General features: G+C 53.2%; 1 protein-coding gene across 2 annotated transcripts; it reads left to right on the top strand.

Annotated features, from left to right (window-relative positions):
• Positions 1 to 210: 210 nt before the first annotated feature.
• Padi6 (peptidyl arginine deiminase 6) lies at positions 211 to 19,556 on the top strand. Of its 2 annotated transcripts, none has more exons than XM_090333888.1 (16): positions 211 to 320; positions 853 to 1,030; positions 2,101 to 2,173; positions 3,902 to 3,969; positions 4,348 to 4,456; positions 5,727 to 5,852; positions 8,801 to 8,976; positions 9,137 to 9,240; positions 11,391 to 11,502; positions 12,757 to 12,864; positions 13,015 to 13,169; positions 13,748 to 13,904; positions 14,217 to 14,340; positions 15,957 to 16,027; positions 17,466 to 17,627; positions 19,323 to 19,556. In XM_090333888.1, exons 1-16 carry the CDS (start codon positions 229 to 231, stop codon positions 19,554 to 19,556), a joined length of 2,049 nt encoding a protein of 682 aa, XP_090190014.1. In that variant the 5' UTR covers positions 211 to 228. The 2 variants fall into 2 exon arrangements, with proteins under 2 accessions (XP_090190014.1, XP_090190013.1); XM_090333887.1 differs by having other exon boundaries at positions 229 to 320; positions 4,348 to 4,468.
• Positions 19,557 to 20,654: the final 1,098 nt, after the last annotated feature.

The following is a 20,654-nucleotide window of genomic DNA, read 5'->3' as shown; positions in this document are numbered from 1 at the left end:
AAGGTGGCCAGTCTTGAGTTCAAGCACAGGAGCTGCTGATACCTCGGAGCTGAACCTGCACCCTCTACCAAAGAGCAGCCACACCTGGGTGGGGGCCGAAGCCTCCCTCCCCTTAACAAGGGGGCGGGCTAGGGAGGTCCTCGCTCCATAACAGGGGAGAGCGGGCGTGCACCCGGGTCTCCTGGGCCGCAGTGCTGAGAGGGGGTGGTCAGCTGAGATAGCCCCGCCATGCCCTTCCAGAACCTCATCCGCCTGTCCACGGACAAACCTGTCTACACCATCTGCGTGCTGGGCTTGGAAATCAGCTTGGATGTCAATGGGTGAGGCGGGGTGGCTGGCACCCTGCTCATTGCCCCTGAAGATCAGAGGCTCTTTTTTTCGGGGGGGAGGGAGGAGATTGTAGGTTCTGCTCAGCCTTAGGGAGCCCAGAGTGGGTCTCTAGAGGTCCTTCCATGTTGTCACAGAGCCTGCCTTAAGTCCCCTGGCCCAGTGCTGGCTGCACACTGTTAAGGAATCCAGGGCCTTAGCACCTCTCCGCTGCCTTGGTCCTGGGGAGGAGGGGAGGCAGCCTGCAACGGAAGCAGCTTGCTCGGAGCAGCAGCGTCTGCCTTCCCTGGCCCTCTTTCCTTTTCTCTGCAGTAGGGGATTGCTCCCCCTCTTTGGGAGCTGGGAGTTTGTGTCATGTAGTTTAGATGACTTAGCATTGGTGGGAGATGGGGAAAGACCCTAGGAGACAGGGTGAGGCCAAGTTGTTAGGGTCTCTCTGCCTCAACTTCTCAGGGGGGAGAGGATTGTGGGCCAGCCTGCAAGGGAAATCTGCAGCTGACTGTGTCTCTTCCCTGGGCAACTCAGGTGTGCCCCCCAGAAGTGCTCGACCTTCACCATCCGTGGCTCCCCCCGGGTCCTCATGGATGTCTCGGGTGCCATCCTCACGGGGAAGGAGGACGCCGTGGTCTCGCAGCCCCTCCCCAGTCCCACCCATGTGCAGCTGAGGATGCTGTCGGCCAGCCTCAGTGAGGACGAGGACAAGGTGAGCCTGGCGGGGGGGGACGGATGGGGCTGGGGCTGAACCTCACACAACAGGGAGCTGGTCTCTGGGTTCACACAGGGAGGGTACCTCAGTGGGGCTCAAGTTGGGGTGTAGGGCCAAACCCCCAGGGACACTGTAACACCCCCTGCCAATGCACTCAACTTGGGGAGTTGGCACCCTGCCTTTTTTGGGGGGGCCAGTTCTGGGGCTGAACTCAGGGCCCGATCCCTGTCCTTGAGCTGCTTTTGCTCAAGTTTAGCCCTCTACTGCTTTGCTGCAGCACCACTTTAGGCTATTTTTGAGTAGTTTATTGGAGATGAATTTCATAGTTTCCTGCCTGAGCTGGCTTTGAACCATGGTCCTCAGCGCTCAGCCTCCTGAGTAACTAGAATTGCAGGTGTGAGCTGCTGGTACCCAGCAGTGCCCTGCTTTTATAGCTAGAGGTCCACAGGTGATCCTGGCATGGAACTTGAGTGGGGAATGGGTAGGCCATCTGGGAGGAAGCCGGCCTGGCTGACAGGTGGGCAATACAATTGTGCGTGGGAGAGAGCAATTCCCCTAGTCAATCACCCCTAGGTGAGCCTTTCCTGGGCTCAATTGATGGGTCTCAGCTGGACCAGAGTTCAGTCTCCACCACCACCAGGAGAGGGCAGTAGAGCGAAGCTTGGCCTTGGACAGGAGGCAGACCCCATGCAGGACACAGCTGGCGAAGCACTGGGTCCCCAGAAAGAGCTGCCTGCCGTGGGACAGGGTCCCAGGAGGGCCACAGAACTTGGCTGGTGGTGCTGGCAGCCTGGATCTCCTCTGCGGGCAGGGAGGAGGGAAGGGGGTAGGAAGTAGACAAATCCCCCCACCAACACATCTGGAGGGGCAGTTGTGTGCATAAACATCAAAGGGCCTGGGATGTCATGGCAGCTTGAGTGGCTGGGGACTTATGAGTGCCCAGTCTCCCAGGCCAGTGCTCAAAGATGTTGGGAATTTGAAAAGGGAAACCTGGAGTTCAAGGTCAAGTCCCTTGGCCTGTGCTTCTGCTCTGGAGCTCTACAGGTCCCACGTGCTGTCTTCCACAGGTACTGGTGTCCTATTTCTGCCCTAATGATGACGCCCCTGCCGCCACAGCCTTGCTCTACCTCACCTGCATTGGTGAGTCTCGCTTCCACGGGGGACCCAACCCCACCATCCACAGAGCGGAGGCTTTGCCCAGCAAGGGAAGTTGAGGCTGGGCCTGGGCTATGCCTCCTGGGATCCCGAGCCAATTGAAATTGTACCCCTACCGTTTCTTAATGCCTCCCTAATTCAAGGTATGGTCCCTAAAAGGCTGGTCCTTTCTTGACAGTTCTACCCACCTGCTCCTTCTCAAGATACATGGCAGGACTCCTTCCCTTGCTGGCCAGGGAAGGTCTTCCACGCTCACCTGGCTTCAACCAGTTGCTTGCAGAGCCACTTTACCCCCAACAGTCTTCAGCCAGGCAGCGCCAATTTAGCTATCATCTACTGCAATGTAGTTTCTTGGGTGTCTAACTCGACAGACCCCAAATGAGTGAGTTCTATCTTTCAAACTTAACTCTTCTAGTAGCTTCTCTCGTGCAGTCTATGGTCACTTCTGCCTGCTTGCTGCTCAGATTGGGAACCTGGTAATTGCCTGGAGTCTCTGGTCCGCATGTGTCAATTGGAGTCTTTAAGAACCTGCTCTTCCCATGCTCTCAACTTGGTCTAAGCCTCCATCCCTTCTTGTCTCTATAGTCAGATCTCCAGTGACCCTGCTGCGTTTGCTCTTCCACTGGTCTTGACTTGGTCTGGCTGTGTGTGTGTGTGTATGTACACGCGCATGCCCTGTATGCTCAGAAGCCCATATGTACACACGAGTCCTGGGGCTTGAACTCAAGGCCTTCCACCCTAGCTTCACCCCTTGAGTCATGCTTCCACTTATGGCTTTTTTGCTGGTGAGTTGAAGAGGCTCAGACTTTTCTACCCCTGGCTGGCTTTGAACCTGGATCCCCATATCTGCCTCTTGAGGAGGTAGGATTGCAGGCCTAAGCTTCAGCCCTAGGCTATGTGACACATCTGAGGACGTTGGTGCCTCTTCTTGACAGCTCCAGGTCTGCTGACATTTTAGCTAAGAGTCTGGAGATGTGGCTAGTGGTAGGACACTTGTCTAGCTTATGGAGGGCCCTGGGTTCAGTCCCCAGTAGCCCTCAAGACAAGACTTGAACTTGGGCTTCTCTGACCTAGGACTGAAGCTGTGCTCTCCACACTCTCTCCTGTATGTGTTCCCATTTCCCATGGCACTTCCTGCCATGATAGTGTGCATGCATTCCTGCTGTCTCTGCTGAGCCCCACAAGACTGTGTGCCCCTGGAAGAGAGGCATGTGTCCGGTACTGAGTAGCCTGTCTCCTAGCTGGCACTGGGGCCTGGAGTACCTGGACTGGGTGCTGAGGGTCTGGCAGTGGCCAAGGACTTCTGCTGGCCGAGCTTGATGGTACTTGAGACCCTTGAAACACAACCGTGGTAAAGCCCCAGGTAGGTGGGGTGCCAGGCGAGAAGGCAGCCTCTAGGGTGAGATTTGGAGCCTGGATCCTGCTGTAGAAGTATGGAGCCCTTCCTGTGTAGGACACAGAATTGAAAGAACTTTCTAGAAGGTGGCATCGGGACCTGTGGCCTTGTTTTGTGGATTCTGGTGATGCCCCAATCAATTCAGTGAATGCTTGAAGCTCTCCAGGGGAGCTCACAAGAAGTGGCTGTGGGGGTGCTTCTGCCTCTGAGCCCACAGGGTGTTGGGAAGGTTAGGGAGGACTTGGTCCCAGCCTTGAGTGGCCCCAAGAAAACTAACCATCCAGTCCAGATGGTGAGACACACCTCTTCCCTTTCAGAGGTCTCCCTGGAGGCAGACATCTACCGTGAAGGGCAGCTTGAGATGCCAAGTGACAAGCTGGCAAAGGTGAGATGCTGCCCCCTTCCTCGCCTCACCTCCAGTCTCCAGAGTCTCATGTCAGGATTGGCTTCACCAAGCCAGGTGTCGGGCAACTCCAGACATACCTTGCCTGGCCTGCTGGAACAGGGCTCACTGCCAACCTGTTGGGGCATGCCTCTTGAAGATACCCCACTTCCGTGGCACTAAGCTGAGTTGAGCTGGGAGGCTAGACCAAGAATCTTCCCCCCCTCTTGGCTCCCTGGCCTGAGGCTGCCACTTCAACCTCTGTCCCCACGTGTTCCTAGGGTGGAAGGGACAGGCTGACTCCAGACTGGGTGGGTGCTGGCATCTGAGGAATGGAGGTTTTATTGTTTCTGTTAAGCTGATGTGCATTCTCACTTGCAGAAAAAATGGGTGTGGGGACCCAGCGGCTGGGGAGCCATCTTACTGGTGAACGCCAATCCTATCCATCTAAGCCAGGTCACCGATGGCGTCCAAGGAATCTTCTCTAACGGTGAGCCTGCTGGTCCCTGCTCTGCCAGGCCCACCTCTGGACACAGGCCAAGGTCCCTTTGGGTAGATCAGATCTCCATTCTTGAGCTGACTGGTAGAGTGCTAGCCTAGCATCTAGTCCCAAAAGTCCTAGGTCTTGTTTTTGTGCCAGTACTGGAGCTTGAACTTAGGTACTGTCCTTGAGCTATTTAGTTCAAGGCTGTGGTGCTCTTAATCCCTTGAGCCATGGCTCTACTTCAACCTTTTTACTGGTTAATTGGAGATGAGAGGTCTACAGACTTTCACCTACCCCAACTGGCTTTGAACTATAATCTGTTTTCAACCTCCTGAGTAGCTAAGATTACAGGTGTGAGTCCCTGACGCCCACTCTGTCCTGGATCTTGAGAACCCTATGAAGGCATAACATGCATACACCAATCTTTTCCACAGCTGTTCCATGACAGGTCATGTGACTTTGTGGGAAGAGCCTGGGCTGTGCTGGGGTTTGAACTCTGATCCTTATGCTCCTTCACTTGACCCATAAATCAAGCCCTTCTGCTCTTTTTTTTTTTTTTTGGCCAGTCCTGGGCTTGAGCTCAGGGCCTGAGCACTGTCCTTGGACTTAAGGCTAGAGCTCTACCACTTGAGCCTCAGCACCACTTCTGGCTTTTTTTCTATGTGGTACCGAGGAATTGAACCCGGGTCTTCGTGCATGCTAGGCAAGCAATCAACCACTAGGCCAAACTCCCGGCCCCATGCTCTGGTTGTTTTTAAGATAAGCCCTCTTGGACCAGTTAAAGCATGCACTACCATCTGTTTATGCTTTGGGGTATAGCTGGGATGACAGGCATACACTACCATGACCCAGAGTTGTGTTTTGTCAGACCCTGGCTTTGAACTTAGGACCTGAGCACTATCCTTGGCTTTCTCAAGGAGCCTTAGCACCGCTTCTGGCTTTTTCTATGTATGTGGTACTGACGAATCAAGCCTAGGTCTTTGTGCATGCTAGGTAAGCACTCTACTACTAGGCCAAACTTCCAGCCATGGCCCAGAGTACTGTGTGTTTCCTTTTGGTTGAGATGGGGGTCTCAATTTTCTTGCCTAGGCTGGCTTGAAATTGTGATCTGCCCATCTGTCCAGTCTCTGGGGTTGTGTGTATCACCACGCGCATCCAAACACAACTAGGCTTTAATGTCCAGATGTCAGCACACCTCACCAACCTCTACCTTGGTTTCTGTCACTTCAGCCATGGGACACCAGGGCCTGAAGTTGATGTCTTTTCTTTTGCTCAGAAATACAGACTCTGGCTCAGATGACTCTGACTGTGCAAGGCCCCAGTAGCACCTTGAAGAACTACAAGCTGGTTCTCCACACCTCTGAGGAAGAGGCCAAGAGGATAAGAGTCTACTGGCCTCACGGTAAGGGTCTGCCTAGGCTCGCCTGGAGCCAGGCTGGGGTGGGCCCTCACATCCGCTAGCTAGGGTCTTGGCATGGTCCTGCTGTGAGCCCAGAGCTGCACGCCAGTGGGGGCAATGGTAGGAATGGGGTCCCACAATGTTCCTGCTGCCACCCTTGCCAGTGTAAAATGGGAATGTGGCCACCTATTCTGTAGGATTCTTGGAGCAAGGAGACACATTTGTTCTAGCTGATAAGACAGGGCTGGCCTTAAGGGAATCTTTTCCCAGTTACCTCCATCAGAGGAATCACCTGTATCTGTGTGTGCACAGGTGAACACATGCGTGTGCCAATACTGGGTCTTGAACTTGGAGCTGTGAGTTCTTCCGTTTTTTTTCCTCCATTAAGGCTTGGTACTCTTATCGCTTGAGCCCACTGCTGTACCTGGGATTTTGTGGTGGTGAGTTGGAGAGAAGTCTCATGGACTTTTCCCTGTCCAAGCTGGCATTGACCTGAGATCCTCCTAAGCAGCTATGATTGCAGAGTGAGCCACTGGTACCTGGCTTCCCATCTGTATTCTTGAACTTACGAATTCCGGTGCCAAGAAACCAGAATGGTGTGCCTGTCCTGGCACCTACACCCTAGGCAGCCCGTCACCCACTGCCTGCATCCCTGGAGACAGGCGCTCACCCCGCCCTTCTGCATGCTGGCAGGGTTCTGGGTTGTCGGGTAGACATGTCAGGAATCACTCAAGTCTTGATTTGCAATGTCTGGTGGCTTGGTTGAATGCCTGAGTTTCTTGGGTTGAGACTTGAGTCAAGTGTACGGTTCCTTCCCTACCTACTGTGGGCCTTGGCTTGCCATCCTCCATGCCAAGGCCTCTTAAGTCGGAACACTGAGCCCATGCCGTGCAGGTTACCCTTTCTCATGTGAGGGGTCAGTCGTGAAGAACTGGGGTATCTAGGCTTGACTCGGGCTGTTGAGGGTTCCCTAGCTGAGTTCTCAAGTATGGAAAGCTCAGGGCTGGCCTGGGTTAGGCCACATGGTCCCTGGAAGCCTCCCAGAGGATCACACGCTGCAATTAATGAGTACCCTGCATAGTGACCCACCCGACCCAAGACAGGGACTCCGAACTTGACCTGATGCCTTTTGCGCACTGGCTGGCCCTCTACCACCTGAGCCATACTTCCAACTCCAACTTGTTCTCAAGCTGGGCCTGTGGCCAATATGCGGGGAGAGAGGTACATCTACCTAGAGGTCACTGGCAGTCACCCAGAAGAGGCCAGCACCTGCCCCAGGGATGGCTGAGGATGTAGAAGGAAGTGGAAGCCTGAGGAGGAGATGGTGACCTGATCAGAGAGGAGTCAGGAGTCCGCTGGGGCAAGAATCCTTCAGAGGCTTTGTACAGGGGGTGGGGGGAGAGCATGGCTGTCGGCTGTCTTGTCAGGGATGGATGTGGGGGGCAAAGGTCATGGTACAGCCAGGTAGGAGGTCGGAGAGGACAGGTGGACAAAGCTGGGAGGCCGTGGGTCAGATGAGCTCGTGACAGGTAGTGACAAAGCTTGGGGTGTAGCCAGCAGAGTGCCCATGGCATGTGGGGTCACCTGTGTTGGATCTTGTGTGCATGGTTTTCACCTGAAGTTGAGAATGGATTTCAAATGAGAGACCACAAGAACCTTGGATTTCTATTTTTTTTGTTTGTTTTGTGCTGGTTTGGGGGCTTGAATTAAAGGCCTGCATGCTGTCTCTTAGCTCTTTTACTCAGGGCTAGCGCTCTACCATGTGAGCCACAGCTCTGCTTCTGGATTTTTGATGGTTAATTGGAGATAAGACTCTTAATGCCTTTCCTGATCATGCTGGCTTTGAACCTTGATCTTCATATCTCAGCCTCATAAGTAGCTAGGGTTATAGGCATGAGCCACGTGGTGCCTAAGAATCCTGTTTAATTTTTCACCAGTTCAAGGTTTGAACTTGGGGCCTCACATCTACTTGGATTGTTTATTTGGCTAGGGTTCTGCCATGTGAATCATGCCTCTTGCCCAGCTTTTCATTGGAAATGAAGTCTAGTGGACTTCCCTTCCTGGGGTGGCTTTGAAGTGTGATCCTCAGATCTCAGTCTCTAGGTAGGATTCCAGGCATGAATCACTGCCCAACAGATCCCATCCTTTTTTTTTTTCTAGTGCCCTGGGACAGCCTGAGTGCCAGCCTGAACACTGACCTTTTTGCTTAAGGCTAGTGCTCTACCCCTTGAGCCACAGCTCTGTCTGGCTTTTTTCTGGGTACTTTATTGGAAACAAGTCTCATGAACTTTCCTACCTAGGCTGTCTTTGAACCCCAATCCTCAGATCTCAGCTTCCTGAGTAGCCACCAGCGCCTGGCTCTTCTCTTGGGAGTTTGACTTTCCCAGCTGAGGCTACTGGGTAGAACTTTGCACAAAATCTTGGCTTTTGAGGACTTTATTATGTTCTGCCGTAAAGCTGGGTTTGTGGATTGGATGTGGAACCACCTGCTATGAGTCTTGCTTGTCCTGATGGAGCCCTGCAAACAAAGCACTTCCAAGTCCCCTGACACATCTTGGGCCTTCAGTGTACACTGATGCCTAATAGGCTTTTTTTTTTTGGCCAGTCCTGGGGCTTGAACTCGGGGCCTGAGCACTGTCCTTGGGATTTCTCAAGGCTGGCTCTCTACTGTTTGAGCCACTGTGCCACTTCCAGCTTTGTAGTACCAAGGAATCAAACCCAGGTCTTCATGGATTCTAGGCAAGCACTCTAGTACTAGGCCAAAATCTGGGCCCTAACAGGCTGCTCTTTATAAACAAGAGCTTGTTGACCCTGAATGCTAGAATGGACCAGCCTGCTCAGCTCCTGGAGCTCAGGCTGGCTCCTGACCCAAGATGGGACACCAGTACCCCACCTGGTAGATAGGAGAAGCCCTGGGCTGTTTCCGTAGCCAGTTGTCCTTCTGTCTCTAGAAACCATCCAGTCTTTTTACAATCTGGTGCTGGGCCCTGGCCAGCATTCCCACACCCTGTGGCCCCAGAAGAGCCTGGAGAAGATCTTGTACGTGGAGGCCATCGACTTCCCCAGCAGCAACTTTTCTGGTCTGGTTTCCTTCTCTCTCTCTCTGGTGGAAGAACCACAAGACTCGGTATGTCCTGAGCTGGGGAAGGAGGGAGAGGAAACATCTTCCATAGCTGGACAGAGGCTGGAGAGGTTCAGCGGAACATCATGAGCCTGGAGATGAGTTCAGACTTGCTGGGGGAGGGTGGGTCAGAACCGCTCCCCACTGACCTTGTCTTCTGTCTCAGGTGATCCTGGAGACCCCAATACACAAAGACACAGTGGCATTCCGAGTGGCACCCTGCATCTTCATGCCGAGTACCCAGATGCCTCTGGAGGTATACCTGTGCAGGTAGGCACCCCCCCCAGCCCAGGCTACAGTTATCACTGGCACTCCCACGTGTGCAGGTAGAGTTGTTTTAGACAGCTTGCTAGGAAACCACATCCGTCTAAGCTGCCTGGACCTCCGAGAGTCTTTGAGGATATGTGGAGGACTCTAAGGGAGCTGGATTCGGCAGTGCATGGAGTAGTCCCATCCTGGAGGCTGTAGGGTTTTTTTCAGGGGTGGGATAGTTTAGACAAACAGCGTGATTTCAGGCAATATAGACTACTATAGGATTCCATCTTTTGGAATCCTAGCTTCTCAGGAGACTGAGATCTGAAGATGGAAGCTCGAAATCAGCCTGGGCAGGAAAGCCCATGAGACTCTTCTACTTCCGATGAACAGGGGCCCTTGAGTCTCCATGGGGAGATAATGCAGGCACAGCTTGACTCGGCTTAGCCACCATCTACAAGGTGGGGAAAGGGGAAGAATGGATGCCCACTTCACCAGAGCCTGGGTGCTGTCCTGGGGCTTTTTTCTAGTTAATGTTGACACTGTGCCACACTTAAGCCACAGCTTCACTTCTGGTTTTTTGGCCAGTTAATTGGAGATAAGATTTCTCATGAGGAAGTGGCATTGTCTCTCAAGGACAGCACCCAGGCCTGGAGTTCAAGCCCATAATTCACACACACACACACACACACACACACACACACTCTCTCTCTCTCTCTCTCTCTCTCTCTCTCTCTCTCTCTCTCTCTCTCTCTCTCTCTCTCTCTCTCTCTTTCTCTCTTTCTCTCTTTCTCTCTTTCTCTCTTTCTCTCTCTCTCAGATCTTAGCTTCCTGCCTAGTTAAGGGTTACAGGCATCAGCCACTATCCTTAAGCTCTTTATTTTGTTGTTGGTTGTAGGGCTTGAACTCGGGCCAATACACTGTCCCTGAGCCTCTTTTTGCTCAAGGCTAGCACTCTACCACTTGAGCCAACAGTGCCACTTGAGGTTTTTGAGACGTTAACTGGGACTTTTCTGCCAAGGCTGTCTTTTAACCTCTTACTCTCAGATCCCAGCCTCCTAAGTAACTAGAATTACAGGTGTGCGCCACTGGTGTTCAGCCCCTATCTTTTTTTTTTTTTTTTTGGTGGTGGTACCAGGGTGTGAAGTTGGGGCCTTGAGCTTCTGAGGCAGGCCCTCTGTTGATTCATGCCCTCCACATCCTAATTTTCACACTTCAATGAGTATGGCCTTGTTCACATTCAAGTCACGGGGATCCATTTTCATAAAACGAAGATCTTGGCAGGGGGCAGTGGCTCATGCCTGTAATCCTAGCTAGTGGGGTGGCTGAGATCTGAGGATCAAGGTTCAAAGCCAGCCTGGGCACAAAAGGACCTGAGACTCATTTCCAATTACCCCTCTAGAAAACAAGAAGTGGGGGGCCGGGAGTTTGGCCTAGTGGTTAAAGTGCTTGCCTAGCATGCATGAAGACCCGGGTTCGATTCCTTGGTACCACATACAAAGAAAAAAGCCGGAAGTGGTGCTGAGGCTCAAGTGGTAGAGCTCTAGCCTTGAGAAAGTCCAAGGACAGGGCTCAGACCCTGAGCTCAAGCCCAGGACTGGCCAAAAAAAAAAAAAGTGGGGCTTGACTCAAGGGTAGGGTGGTGGGCTTGAATGGAAGAACTTGGGGACAACACCCAGGCTCAGGGATAGGGCGGTAGCCTTGAGCTGAAGAGCTCTAGGAGAGCGTCCAGGCCGAGTTCAAGCCCCATAACTCACCCCCCAAAAAAAACAAACTGGAAAATCTTTCATCAATCTCAAGGGTCTTCAGTCTTAGAGCTTGGAGCTTTAGAAGCCGGATGGCCCCCTGGTGGTGGTGCTGTGTGCAACAGTGCTGAGATGCTAGGGGTGGGGGACCACATATCCTATTGACCTTCCTGGTCACCTCCAGGCACCACCTAGCTTCCTGACTTCACCAGTCCTGGGTTGGAGCTGGGGGAGCCCTGGGCAGGAGGACAGGGGCAGGGGCTAACCAAGGGACATGGGGTGGGGCTTTCCTGGGCAGGTAGTAGGTAGTTACTCTGCTCACCAATGGGTGGGGGGAGAGGGAGGGAGGGCCCTGGGCCATGCCCTCTAGGACCAGGCAGTTGAGAGCAGCAAGGTCAGAGGCCGCTTTGTCTCCCATGGCAGAGAGCTGCAGCTGCAGGGTTTTGTGAACTCGGTGACAGAGCTGAGTGAGATGATGAGCATCCCTGTGGCGTCCGTGTATGAGGACCCCAACCGACTGGGCAGGTGGCTCCAGGTAACACCCCACCTGGGGCACGCCAAGGACAGGGCCACCCCCCATGGGATCTGCCCCGGCTTCATGAACCCCCCCTTTGCTGGCAGCCTGAGTGAAAGGAGCTGGCAAAGTCACAGACATGGGGAATAAAGCTTAGTGTACAGCCTACCCCTTGCCACCTGACCCCAGGTGCTACAGGGACAGCACAGTGATAGGCCCAGAGCCAGGGTGGCTCTAACAACACAGAGCAACTGCCACCGCCAACTGGTGTGCCACACGAAGGCAGAACCGAGCTGGGGAACAAATGTGCCTGGCCTCTAGCAAGGCCCAGGGCTCTGACCAAAAATAACGGTCAGTTACCAGACCCGCAGGTCAAGGAGTCTTAGAAATCCTTGCATGAAACCTGAGAAAGTAGAGAGCTGCTTGTGCAAAGATCCTGAAGAAGGGGGGAGCCCTGGGACAGAGAAAGGGGTAGCTGTCAGGAGGTGGAAGGGCTGGGGGCCGTGTGAAGCACAGGCCAGAGAGGCCAAAAATGAACAAGGTGCATGTTGCTGAAAGGGAGAACACATCTGTGAAAGTTCATTTTTTTGGGGGGGTGGGGGGTGAGGCTTGCACTCTGGGCCTAGGTACTGTCCCTGAGCTCTTCAGCTCAAGGCTACCGCCCTGCCCCTTGAGCCACAGCACCACTTCCGGCTTTCTAGTGGTTAGTTGGAGGTAGGAGACTCAGACTTGAATGCCCTGGGCTGGCTTTGAACCTCGATCCTCAGATCTCAGCCTTCTGAGTAGCTAGGATGACAGGCGTGAGCCACCAAGCCTGGCAAAAAAGTTGATTTTTTAAAGGACCCCCTACCTGGGGGTTGGGGGCTTACAGCTCTAATCCTAGCTACTCAGGAGGATGAGATCTGAAGATTGTGGTTCAAAGCCAGCCCAGTCAGAAAAATCTGAGACTCTTAGCTCCATTCAACCACCAGAAAACTGGAAATGGCACTGTGGCTCAAAGTGGTAGAACACTGGCCTTGAGCTGAAGAGCTCAGGCCCAGAGTTCAAGCCTCTTGACCAACAAGGAAAAAACAAAACCCCTAGAGTGAGTGGTTGTGCATGTTATAATCCCAGCCTTTGTTCGGGGGCTTAGTATTCTAAGCCTCCCTGCCGCTGAGAAGTAGACAGAATTGGGCTGGAAGCAGTGAAGTCCTTCTGCCATTCTCTCGGGGAGCTGGGCATGGGCAGGAAAGTAGGTAGTGGTGTGATCTGCCCATCCCTTCCTGTCTCCTCCAGGAGGAGATGGCTTTCTGCTACAGCCAGGCGCCCCAGACGACCATCTCTTTCGTCATTGATAGCCCTCGGACTACCAAACTGGAAGACTTCCCCATGAAATACTCACTGGTGTGTGGGGGGCTTGGTTTGGCTGAGCTTACAAAGGCCCAGCCCCTGGGTGCTGTCCAATGGGGAAGTGGGGTGTGTCACAATCTAGATAGGAAGAGGGGGGCTTACAGCCGCTCCCTCCTAACACCTCTGGCCCTTTTTGATCACCAGAGCCCTGGTGTTGGCTACATCACCCATTCTACAGAGGACCATCGAGTGGCCAGCCTGGACTCTGTGGGGAACATGATGGTATCCCCCCCAGTCAAGGCCCACGGGAAAGAGTACCCGCTGGGCAGGATCCTCATTGGCAGCAGCTTTTACCCCAGGTGAGACAGACCAGAGGCCGCCTAACTACCTCAACAACCAAAGGGAGCTGGGCGCCAGGGCTCCTGCCCCTAACCCTAGCTACTATGAAGGTGAAAATCTGAGGATCAAAGCTTGAGGCTAGCCTATGCAGAATAGTCCACGAGACTCCTGCCTCCAATTAGCCAGCGAAAGAGTGGACAGAAGCGGAGGTATGCCTCAAGTGGCAAAGTGCCAGCCTCAAGCAGAAAAAGGCCAAGTGTCAGAGCCAGAGCTCAAGCCGTGGCACTAGTGCCAAACAGTGGGGAGAGGTGTGCAGACACGTAAGCTGAAGCAAGGCTCCTGAGTCTTTCGGCATAAATCACACGAGAGGCAGAAAAAGCACAGAAGCGAGCGCAGTTCAGCTTGGACGCTTATTTCCACAAAAGAATGTGGCTGGATTTCTGCATGGCCTTTCATCTGCAGCCAGCTGAGAGGGAAATCAGGGCTTCTTGAGGGAACATCTGGCTGCATCATGAGTTGGGTCAGAAGCAAAGGGCTCTTGGCTTCACCATGGCTTTGGCTCTGCCTCCTCAGCTCAGGAATGATTCTTTCAATCTAGTGCAACGAGCCGGACCATGAGCAAGAGCCTCCGGGGCTTCCTGGATGCCCAGCAGGTCCAAGCCCCTCTGGAGCTCTTCTCCGACTGGCTCATGACTGGACATGTGCAGGAGTTCATGTGTTTTGTCCCTGTGGAAAATGACAAAGAAGACACAAAGGTAAGGAAGGGGGGCTGGGAGTTTGGCCTACTGGTAGAGTGTTTCCTTAGCAAGCACGAAGACCTAGGTTCGATTCCTTGGTACCACATACATAGAAAAAAGCTGGAAGTGGTGCTGAGGCTCAAGTGGTAGAGCTCTAGCCTTGAGAAAGTCCAAGGACAGTGCTTGGGCCCTAAGTTCAGTTCCCATGACTGGTAAAAAATGAGGAAGGGGCTGGACAGGGTGTGGCGGGGGGGGCAGCATCGGAGCCCTTTAGAACCTCCTAGGAGGTATGGGGCAGGTGCAGCCTCTGGTTCTAGCCTTCCCCTCCAGGATTTCCGGCTACTCCTGGCCAGCCCCAGTGCCTGCTATGAACTGTTTAAAAAGAAGCAGCAGAATGGCTATGGAAACGCGACTCTGTTTGAAGAGGTCAGAACTGACCAGCTCACTTCTAATGGTAAGGGAACCTCTTCCTTCGCCATGCCTTCCCAGCCTCAGCAGAAGGGAGGTGGGAGAGCCTGGAAGTAGATGGGGTTGCCATGTTGGGGCAGCCAGCACTAAGGGGGATTCTGTGGGCCACATAGTTCCAGGAAGGGTATTAGATAGCATATGGCAGTGTGTGTGCATGCAGCTCCTGAAAATTGTTTTCGCCAGTCCTGGGGCTTGAACTCAAGGCCTAGGCACGGTCATAAGTTTCTTCAGTTCAAGGTCAGTATTCTATCACCACAGCCACACCACTACCTCAGGCTTTTTCTGTTTGTATGGTATTGAGGAATCAAACCCAGGGCTTCATGCATATTAGGCAAGCAGTCCACTAAGTCACATTCTCTGTCCCTTCCTGGCAATACTGACTTCAGAGTGCTGGGTTAGGTGTCTCGGTCCCTTAAAGCACCATTTAAGTGGACACCCAGAAATGCTATGGCTCGCCGCTAGTGGCTCACACCTACAATCCTTAGGAGGAAGAGGTCTGAGGATTGCAGTTGGAAGCCAGCCTAGTAGGAAAGTGCATGAGTATTTCCAATTATCCAGCAAAAAGTCAGAAGTGGAGGTGTTACTCAAGTGGTAGTGTCAGACGTGAGTGAAAAAGCTCAGTGCTCGGGCCCTAAGTTCAAGACCTAATAATGCCTCACTGACAAACACAAAGTAAGAACACAAGTAGACTTGCCCCAGACAAGAGGAAGAAAGTTTCCCCAGAAATGTGAACTCCTAGACCCTCCAAGATACAAAGTACAGTCTTGAGAGTCAGCAGATTTATGTCTTGTGGGTAAACGTAGTAAGGGATGAGCTGAATGCTGGTGGCTCACACCTGTAATCTCGGCTTCCTGAGTAGCTGGGATCTGAAAGGCTTGTGTTTTGAAGCCAGCTTGGACAAGGAAGTCCAGACTCTTATTTTCGATTAGCCAGCACAAAGGTGGAAGTGGGGTATAGTTCAAGAATGCCAGCCTTGGGGGCCGGGAGTTTGGCCTAGTGGTAGAGTGCTTGCCTAGCATGCATGAATACCCGGATTCGATTCCTTGGTACCACATACCTATTAGAAAAAAGCCAGAAGTGGTGCTGAGGCTCAAGCGGTAGAGCTCTAGCCTTGAGAAAGTCCAAGGACAGTGCTCAGGCCCTGAGCCCAAGACTGGCATGCAAAAAATGCCAACCTTGAGTGGGGAAATGACTGTAAGGCCTGAGTTCAAGCCCTAAGACTGTGCATGTCCACCCCTGTTTTGGCCTCCTGGCCACAGCACAGTAGAGAGCCCTCAGTGGGGACCACACACAGGCCAGTGACAGTCATCTCACAGAGCTGATGCCAAGGTTGGCAACCTTGTCTCAAAGACTTGTTAACTTTGGTCCTCAGTGGCCATGACCTGCCAGGCTGTGGGGACCAGCTGAGATGAGGACATGGCTATGTTCTGGGCTACCTTGTTCATGGCAGGGACATTGCCTTGTGACAATAAATCCTGCCTCAGATTCCCCACGCAGCCCCTAGGACCAGCCAGGCCACTGGCCATAGTCACTGGCCCCCGAATGCAGCCAATTGGCTGTGTTGGTTCTGCCCATTCCTGACCCCCAGGCCTTGTTCAACAGGGCGTGAGGCCAAAACCATCAATCAACTCCTGGCTGATGAAAACTTGAGGAAGCAAAATGACTATGTGGAGGTAGGCCGGGTGTGGGGACTTGTCCCAAGAAGGGGCTGGTGGTGTGGGCTCCGGGGAAGGGCCTGGCCTGCTCCTAACTGGGGATGGAGTAATCCAGACTTCAGGGACAAGAGGGGCAGGGCCTGATGGGGAGGATTGGAGGTCCCCGATTGGTCACCATCTCCATTCATGTGGGGTGGCTTGCCCAGCTCATTTCTACTCCTATCGGGCTGAGTATCAAGACGACCCAGTTGCCTATCTCCAAGTCAGAAAAGCCCTAAAAGTCTGGACCAGCTCCAAATGGAGCACCTACAATGCTTCAGTCGTTGTGATGTCTGAGGCCTGGGGTGACTTGACAAAATAGAGCCCAACCTGCTTACAGCACAAGGAAGCTCACATGAGGCAGCAGTCTGAGATGAGGTTGAGCTGGGATCGAACCTAAGTGCACCTCCAAGTTCATGTCCTCAATTACTTTGTGTGTGTTCTGGAACTCCAGACCTGGGCCTTGTTTTTGCTCAAGGCTAGCTGTCGACCACTTGAGGCACAGCTCCTCTTACTGGCTTTTGCTGGTTGATTGGAGCTAAAAGTCTTGTAAACTTTCCTGCCTGAGCTGGCTTTAAACTATGATCCTCAAATCTCAGCCTGCTATAATCTCAGGATTATAGGCCTGCTAGTCTACACTTAACTCACTGGTGTACCTTTTCTATGGAAGATCAGCTGAGCTCCGATTCCTGACAGGCCCTGGGCTCTACTCCTCCCTCCCCTCTGAGAGGCGTTTGGTATCATCCTGCCATTGCAGTTCTGAGGTGCCATTCGGGGTCGTCAGGCCCTAGAACTCTGGCTTTGAAGAGCAGGGGCCTCAGTCTGACTTCTGGGAGGCGAGGCTGAAGTCTAGGAGGGAAGGGTAATTTTTGCCCAAGGTGTCAAAGCATCAAACTGGCTTTGCTCACTGAATCTTCATGGCCCTTAAGCAGCAGGCCCTGTGCCCTGACGTCTGCAGAGCCAGAAAATGCTGCCTGGCCTGACCAGCTGGTATTGGCTGGTTGTGGGGCCAAGGCAGTATCCCTGAGCTGCTGGCTGGGTGTCCCCAGTGTGGCACCCCATCTCTAGATCCAGAGGTTACCGGAAGACTGAGATGGAGCTGGCCACTTAGGCCGCTTCTTGGGCCTGGGAACCCCTGCTTGCCGTCTGAATTTACCCAAACCCCACTCAGGGTCGGGGCCAGAAGCTGCCCAAAGCTAACTGGCAAGGGCTCCCACCTCATCAGTCCAGGTTTTTCCTCAGAGCTCTGTTCCTGGGGAGAAGGAAAGAGGCCCCGCTGTGTTGATCATGGCCTGTGGGGTTCTTGTCACACAACCAGAGATGAAATCGAGGGCTGTGGCTCCAGGTGCAGAGCAGAAGGAAGGCAAGCGTCCCGTTTCTGATGCTCGGCCTGTGTCTGGTCCCTTTCACCCCACAGAAGTGCATCCACGTGAACCGCAGGCTCCTGAAGAGGGAGCTGGGCCTGTCTGAGAGAGACATCATCGACATTCCCCAGCTCTTCTACCTGGAGAAGCTCACCAACGTCCCCTCCGACCAGCAGACCGCCAAGCTCTTCGCCAAGCCCTACTTCCCTAACCTGGTGAGGGCCACAGCTGGAAAGGGCTGCGTGGGGGAGGGGTGGGTGGTGGGTTGGGTCAGAGCAGGAAAGGGGATGGGGGTCTTTGTTTCGCCCTTCGAGAGGGCAGAAAGTGATCCCGGGAGTAGGTAGGGGAGCTGGATTTGCAGGCTGTGATCCAGACTCCAGGCCAAGTACTGAGGGCTCTTAGCTCAGCCTCACTGGGCTCCATCCTGAGGTTCGTGGAAGATTCCCTCAGATGAGAATCGAGGTGCTGGTGGTCCTCAGACATTCCCCCAAGGACAGGGTCTTCTGTCCTGTCCCTCAAGTCCAGAGCAGTCCAGAGCAGCAGTGTCTAGTGCATGGGAATACTGTTGGGTAGTAAGGATGAGCAGGGGACCCACTCTGCCAACGGCAGTTTACATGTGAGGGGGACATCTCCTGTGACCTATCACTTGTGTCAGGAAGCTAAGACCTCTGCATTCATGTTTTACATACCTGCCAAGCTCCTCCCTCCTCCCCAGCACCATGCATGTGCCTTCTATAGTTAATGTTGACTGGTAACCCCTGGGAGCTGTTAGGAGTCTGGTTGGCAAAACACCGCTGAGGATGAGTTACAGATAGGAACTGGGCCTAGTGGCTTCTGCCTGTAATCCCAGCTGCTTGGAACCAATCCCAGCTGCTTGGAACCACATGAAGAGTGGGTAGTCTATAGTTCAACCAGGTCAATCCTGGGCAGAAGGTTACCAAGACTCCATCTCCAATAAGCTAGTGTTGGTGGCGTATTCCTGTCACCCCTGATATAGTGGAGGCATAGACAGGATCTTGGTACAGATCAGTCTCAAAATTAAGACTCTGGGCTGGGAGCATAGCCTAGTGGTAAAGGGCTCCCCCAGCAGGCACGATGCCCTGGGTTTGATTCCTTACTACCACATACGTAGAAAAAGTGGGAAGTGGTACTCAAGTGGCATAGCACTAGCCTTGAGCAAAAACTGTCCAAGAACAGTGCCCAGCTCCTGAGGTTAATTCCCAGGATTGGCAAAAAAAAAGACCTGCCCGCAATAAGACTGAGGGAATGGCTCACGGTAACACATCATGAACTCAAACTTCATGTTGACAAAATCAGACAAGGCCAGGCACTGGTGGCTCAGCCTGTAATCCTAGCGACTCAGAACTGTGATCCTCAGATCTCAGCTTGAAGTCAGCCTGGACAGAAAAGTCCTCATGAGACATCTCAGCTACTCAAAACCCAGAAGCAAAAGAGCTCAGGGACAGGGCCCAGACCTGGAGTTCAAGCCCACGACCACCACCAACAAAAAGATGGACATTAGTCAAGTCTAGAGGAATGGAAGGTGTTCAGTACACAGGAATATGGGGTCAGAATAGTAGATACAGAAAGAATAAGTCAACAAGGCCAAATGCTAGCTATACAGAATTTGGGCTTTGCAACTGAGAAATTAGAGGTACTGAGAAAGTAAACGAAAGTTCACTGAGGTAGATTGACAATGTTTGACCGGCACAGGCCTGGAAGTGGCGCCTCACTGAGATTGATTAGTAATGTCTGCATGGGCAGGGCCTGGAGAGTAAAGAGCTCGCTCTCCCTCACCCAGCCAATCCTCAGTCAGGTAGGGTTTCCCCTGCCTTTAACCCATGGTGGGAGGTACTTGGGGATATACAAGATGCTTATTCCTTCAACTAGTCCTTGCTTACTCTTAACAGCTGCAGATGATTGTGATGGGCAAGATGCTGGGGATCCCCAAACCCTTTGGGCCCCAAATCAAGGGTACCTGCTGCTTGGAAGAAAAGGTCTGTCACTTGCTAGAGCCCCTGGGCCTCCAGTGCTCCTTCATCGATGACTTTGACTGCTACCTAACTGAAATCGGAGATTTCTGCGCCTGTGCCAACATCCGCCGGGCACCCTTTGCCTTCAAGTGGTGGAAGATGATTCCTTAGCCCTGGTAATCGGCCCTAGCTGCAGGATTCCTGGCCCAATGGGGACGCTCAGGAGTCGAGGGCAATACACCCCTTCCTGCCTGATGTACCCCTGTCCTTCAGATCCAGTGAGATGGCAAATGCCACCAACATGAACCCCCTGGAGGGCAAAGGGAAAATAAAGCTCCAGCCTTTGTGAAAGCATCTTGTGGCAACCTCTTTGCTCTGAGGGAGGAGGGCTGAGCAACAGCTGTTCCTGACTGGTGGGGTGGTGGGAAACATCCTGAGTGCTCCACTTCTGTAGTGGGAAATGGCCTGACTGAAATGATCCCAACACTGCCTCTGGTTGAAGCATGCAGCCATGCTGGCTCCCCACAGGACCTGGAGATGGGCCGCGGGCCTCAGGAGAATGCAGTCTCCTTAGAGGCCCTCTGTCTGGAGGGATGAGGTAAAACTCATCAGGCTGGGCTAGCCTCTGCTCAGCCCACAGTGTGGCACTCTATAGAGGTGACAGCTGGTGTCCTGGGAGGGGGTTGCGGAGGTTGCTGAAATGTCACACCTGAGCTCCAGCTCTGCACACACCCAGGACGTCCTCCAGCCCCACGGCAGCGCTGGGCCAGGAAACTGCCTTGATTCCAGCCAGAATCAAGGGTGGCAGGCAGTGTTTGGCTGTCCTCTGCTGCTGCTACAGGAGAGGTAACAGCCTCCATTTTAGGCTGTCACCAATTACCCAGCAGGCAGTTCTGCAAGGACTCTCTGCCCTGAGTTCCCTTGATTTTTTTTTTTTTTTCATATTCTTGTACTCCATGTACCAGCCCTGGAGAAGGGAACTTCAGGTTTAGCCAGAGGCTGTGGAGTGAACAGGCCAGCTGTCAAATGCCTGTATCAAAACTAGTGGGACTGGATGCCGTGGCTCATGCCTGTAATCTTACCTATTCAGGAGGCTGAGATCTGAGGATCAAAGTTCAAAGCCAGCCAGGACACCAACCTCCATGAGACTCTTCAATTAATGACCAGAAAATGTGCTGCTGTGGCTCAAGTGGTAGAGAACTAGCCTTGAACTAAAGAGCTCAGGGACAGCACTGAGGCTCACACTCCCTGTTCAAGCCCCAGGACTGA

Source organism: Megascapheus bottae, chromosome 6 (assembly GCF_031878675.1).
Source record: "Megascapheus bottae isolate mThoBot1 chromosome 6, mThoBot2.hap1, whole genome shotgun sequence".
NCBI classification, from domain to species: Eukaryota; Metazoa; Chordata; class Mammalia; order Rodentia; family Geomyidae; genus Megascapheus; species Megascapheus bottae.
Note: the sequence above shows the minus strand (reverse complement) of the source record. Positions and strands in the feature narration are given on the sequence as shown.